The sequence below is a fragment of the Cynoglossus semilaevis genome, chromosome 1, assembly GCF_000523025.1.
Source record: "Cynoglossus semilaevis isolate Cse_v1.0 chromosome 1, Cse_v1.0, whole genome shotgun sequence".
NCBI lineage: Eukaryota > Metazoa > Chordata > Actinopteri > Pleuronectiformes > Cynoglossidae > Cynoglossus > Cynoglossus semilaevis.
In genome coordinates, this window is record NC_024307.1 from 21,960,918 (window position 1) to 21,966,389 (window position 5,472).

At 38.1% G+C, this 5,472-nt stretch overlaps 1 protein-coding gene across 1 annotated transcript in view; it reads left to right on the forward strand.

Annotated features, from left to right (window-relative positions):
- adam19a (ADAM metallopeptidase domain 19a) overlaps positions 1 to 5,472 on the forward strand; it is a 116,391-nt gene that overhangs the window by 35,063 nt on the left and 75,856 nt on the right. Inside the window, exon 3 of the mRNA XM_025061370.1 lies at positions 4,963 to 5,039. Within this exon, the coding sequence (XP_024917138.1) occupies positions 4,963 to 5,039 (77 nt within the window). The remainder of the gene's footprint in view (positions 1 to 4,962; positions 5,040 to 5,472) is intronic.

The window sequence follows — 5,472 nt, forward strand, 5'->3', positions numbered from 1 at the left end:
TTTATATATATATATATATATACATATATATATATATATATACATATATTTTTTTTCATGTATTATATTTTCCTTTTTTTTACAGTAGACAGAATTATTATAGTTTGGTGACGGTGTCGAATTGTAATGTGATGTCGAAGATCACAGAGGAGAAGAATGTAGAAAGGAAGAGGAGAAAAAAAAACAGCATCGGTGGATTTGATTAGTATGGAAATGATTTTGTAGAAAAAGACATTTTTGTGTTTGTGTCGAACTAACTTTTCTGATGTGACGTCTTCTTGGTAATAAATCACTGCAGATAATATGCAAATGTTCCACAGACATCAGTCTTTTATCTTTGTCCTCTGCCAAGGACGGGAAAAGACATCATCTTGACTTGTACATCTCTTTTATATTTGCTGTTGAAAACATATAAAGACAGACTGCTAATGAAATGTCTCTGTTTGTACCTCCATGTGACGGCTGTCATTACAGTGATTTACCACTAGCGGGTTGAATTTCCGATTACAGATTCCAGGGGCTCCTGGGTTTATGATGTCCTCGTCACACAGCCTTTCGTGGTTATGTCTCCGTCTTCCATAGATTTAATAAGAAAGTCTTGTTTCATCATTCTGACATACGGCGTTAAAGCAACAACAGGAACTAGTTGTCACGCAGTGTTAAATGCGGAAGACGACTTAGTTGTACGCCATACATTGAATTGTGCTACATTTACTTTCTTTCATCTGTGTTGTTTTTTTTTTTTAGAATTTTCATGGCCCAGATTGTGATGTTACCAATGCGTTAGCATCAGTGAGGGCTAAGCTAGGTGTACAGTTTCTGACTTATGTCGAGCGTTAGCATCAGTGAGGGCTAAGCTAGGGGTAGAGTTCTGACTTAAGTCGAGGTGAAAATAGTGTTGTTTTTCAGTAACATAAATAGAAATGGAAAAAATCTGTTGCGTAAACATTCAGGTGATGTTGATATGTAGTTGCGCTCACCTTGTATATTTTCCGTACATACATACTGTATTGCTTCAATGTGGTGATCTCTTACAACTTCAACATCTTGTCAAAGCGAGTTAACTGTAAATAGAAATGATTACAGACGCTCCACTTGTATCCTCGGCATCGCAGCTGAACAACGTACCGTCACTGTCATTTTAACCGAGGGCACAGGTTGACATTCGCAATGGAGGTCAAAGGTCAAACACTGCTTAATAGAATCCCTAATTGGACCCGATCATTTAAACACGACTCCTCATTACCCCATGACGCCAGCATAGTATTTATTCAAAAAGTATTTATTGCATGTGTCGCTGTGTTTGTGATGAACTTGTATTATTAAAATATTATGTAGTACTACATCAAAACAAAACAGAGACAATACTTAATTGGGTCTGCTTTCTTAAATTCAAATACCGGAAAAGTCCTTAAGGAATGGACACACTACCCCTAGAGGAATCAATAACTTGATCAGCTTCTTGTTTTAAAGACAACATTTATATGACTCTATCCTTTCATTTATTTGGTTGAATTAAGAGACAAAAGAGTGATTCTGTCCTAGTATTTACATATATATATATATATATAGTGAAATATATTTTTAGTTGTTATTTGTGGTCCATTATTCAGTTGTACTTTATTATATTACATGTCCTATTCTTTGATTACTGTCACCTTTCTCCCATCAGTCCTGGGACGGAGACAAATCACAGTTTCTTGGTAATAAATCACTGCAGATAATATGCAAATGTTCAGGGACATATCCCTGAAAGACTGATGTCTGTGGAGCTGAAAATTCTGCAAAGATTGTCAAAGACAGAACCATAAAAATGGCAGAAGACATCGCCAGACAGCAAATTAGAGTTCGGCTGTGGTCTACACAGTTGCCTGTGATGAATATAAAGACAAAGGTGATATTAAACAAATAGCGCTGTTTTGACAGCATGTACAGTAAACTCTGCTGCTAATGAATGATTGAGTTGATACCACTCATAGGCCGAACGCAGAAGGACTTTGTGGCCTTAGAGCAGAAGTTGCTGGACAGGAAGCCGCTGACATTTCACTGCACTCCGCACCAGGAGGCACTGAGGGCTCAAACATTTCCTCAAGAATGCACAAAAGTAATGAATGTTACATTTTCTGAGCCGGAACGATGAGACTGGCTGGAAAAGCTGCACTTCATGGTAGACATAACGTGCTAAAGGACGCACAGCCCTGGACATCCTTTGGAGGACGTTTTGGCATTGGAGCCCAAGTTGACAGTGCATGAAATTTACATCAATTGGTTTGATAAAAGCATCACATTATAGTGTGTTTATACATTAAAAAAAAGGCAAAAGAAAAACCCCTGGTATATGCAGTGTTATTTCATTTTGAAATGTCAAAAAGGTTTTGTGGCTCCCAGAGTTCTCTTTGCTGTGGGAAGCGGGTTGAAATGGCTTTTGAGAGGCAAAGGGCGCCGACCCCTGACCTCTAGAGAGGAATCAATAATTTGATGTTGTTTTATCAGCTTCTTGTTTTAAAGACAACATTTATATGACTCTATCTTTCATTTATCATTTGGTTGAATTAAGAGACAAAGAGTGATTCTGTCATAGTATTTACATGTATGTAATGAAATATATAAATATATATTTAGTGGTATTTGTGCTACATCATCCAGTTGTACTTTATAATAAATCATCTCTGTGGGAATATGAGGAGAAAGAAGAACAACGTTGTTTTCTCCTCCCTCCTCCTCCTCCTCTTCCCTCCTCCTCCTCTCCTGGTTCTTCAAATGAGACTGGTTTAATTTTAGCCTCTTTGACAAACACTTGACAAGAATCATTTCCAGAGACCAGACTTCTTCCAGAGTTCCATGTCATTTAGGCTCATGTGAACCCACCTCCACCCCCACATTCTGTGAGGCAGAGAGGAACACTGTATTCTGAGCTTTAGTTCATGGGCAACAAGTCCACTACACCTTCTGACCTTTACCAGCCTCTCATCTGAGCTTCCTCTTCCTCCTAACTCCTCCTCCACCTCCTCTTCTCCTCTGCCTTCTCCTCCTCCTCCTTCTTCACTCTCTAAAGTCCTGGTTCTCACATCTTTATCAAGCTGATCATGGTAGAAATCTGACAGTCGGGGTACGAGTAAAACAACTGAATCATGTGGGTGCAGCTTAATATTTTGCGGCTTTTGAATCAGAATTTGTTTATTTTGAGACACGTCCATATTTGGGCGGATTATAAAACATGTTAATTTTTGAAACTGACTGAAGGAAACTGAAGAAATTTTGTCGCAAACAAGTGGACAAAGTCTTCACTTGATTTTCTCTCCCAACTCCGTCGCAGCTCATCACAAACAGTACCGTATTTTCCGGACTATAAGTCGCACCAGCCAAAAAACACATAAGTCGCACCACTGCCCTCTAGCGGCTGTCAGTGTGAAAATAACAAACGTACATTGTTAGTGGTACACGAGTAACAGATACTGGTACACAAACCTAGAGTGCCCTCTAGTGTCTGTCAGTGTGAAAATAACGAACTTGTGAAATTATATATCTTAATATATTAGTCGCACCTGAGTATAAGTCGCAAACCAAAGGATGAAAAAAAAGTGTGACTGATACATGTCCTGGTGTAAAGACCGGTCAGTAAATCTGTTGGGACAACATTTCTTTTCTTCTTTTTTTTTTCTTCTACGTGAAGATCGGTTTGTGCAGCCATCCTAAGGGAACGTCAATAAAATCAGTAAAAAGAGCATCAGGTCTGACAGCTGTGCAGTTTCTCTTTCAGAATCTTCAGTCGTTCTTCACCGGAGACAAGTGTACTGATTTCACACAGTTGTTAGAATGCTGATGTGTTCTACGGTGGTTCTCAAGGAAAGAACCTCATCTGAACAAAAACAGGACTTCAGAGTCAGACATCAGGTTTTTCCCCAAAGATTCTTTTACCTTCAGGGTGTGATTCGAGTTCTGATTGTTCTGTCTTTTTATGTAGACACAAATATTTCCCCTCCAAAAAAACACTCCGATCCACGCCTCCTCCCTCTTCTTGTGCTGCATCATTATTGCAGAACTGCAGTTTTCGTCTGTTCTGTCAGCAGATACTGGAACAAAGTTTTAATTACACCCAGTCTGTCAGTGTGACATTTAATTATTTCATTGAAAACATGTTCAATATTATATTTAATAGACTATAACAAGATTGTTTTTACTCACTGATGTTAACAGACGGAAAGTTAATAGTGTAACGATGTCGGCAGCAGAGTTTGTTCAAAGTCCTGAAACCAGACTCACGTGGTTTTGTCCGTGTTCTAGTTTGTATTTATTCATGATCAATTGTATTTATTTTTTCGGAGACAAATGTAATGCCAACAAAGGCTGTTGATTTTGTTTGGTTTGTGTTTTGAAAATGAAACAGTGTGAAACAAAAAAAAAAACAAAGGCAGTGAGGTTGACCACTCACCTTTTGTTCTAATGATCAAAACAAAGTGAAAACACGATGTGAAATGTAATATTTTGTTCAGCTCTTTGTCCATTTTCTTTAAATGTCCTTTTTTTTTTTTCCATTTAAAGTCAATATCACTAATAATAAGACTTGATCCCAGTCCCCAACACAAAGACACAAATACAGGAAGTACTATACTGTAGTAGTATATAACTACTACACTATAGTACTTCCTGTATATACTTGAATATCTGGAACATTTCATGGTTGTTACTCAACGCAAAAGCAAAGTAAAAATTTTGAATTTCATCAGTTTGCTCTTTATGTATATTCACCTGACATTTCATCGTCATTGTTGAATACATCATATTCCTTTGTTCCAAACATCACTGAGAGTTTAGGGCTTTTGATGAAATGTTTCATCTCTTCTTAATCTCCAATATTTAAATATGTTTGATCGTCACCTGGTCCACGTGGTCATCGAAGGACGCTGTGATGTGTTACTGTATGTTCTGACCTGACCTGAACCTTTTCTCTTGACCCCACAGGCTGACTATCCAATCAGAGGAGAGATCGTTCTCTCATCTACTGACCTCCAACTGGTACTTCAGGTGGAACGCAATCAGTAAGTATTCCCTCTCTGTCATCGTCTGTGCCGGGGCTTTAAACCCATCATTACCTTCTCAGTCCTGTCCTTGAAAGTACTGGAATTAACTGGGAGACCGAGGAGTGACTGTAGAGTGAGGTGATAGTAGAGGAAGTCACAGCTCCTCAGTCTCAGGTCGGTCTGGAGAACTCAGCACCAGGCTGAACAATCTTCAACATCTGATCATGTGTTTGGAATATTGTCTTCATGAATAATGGAAAAAAAGAAAGAAAAGAAATCCATTAGTCATGAAAGAAAGGATAAGGAAAAAGAATTGTCTTCATGAATAATGGAAAAAAAAAAAAGAAATCCATTAGTCATGCATGAAAGAAAGGATAAGGAAAAAGAGGAAGACAAAATGAAATGTCAGTGTTAATATCAGAATCGTCCTCTCTGTAAACAACAACAACAA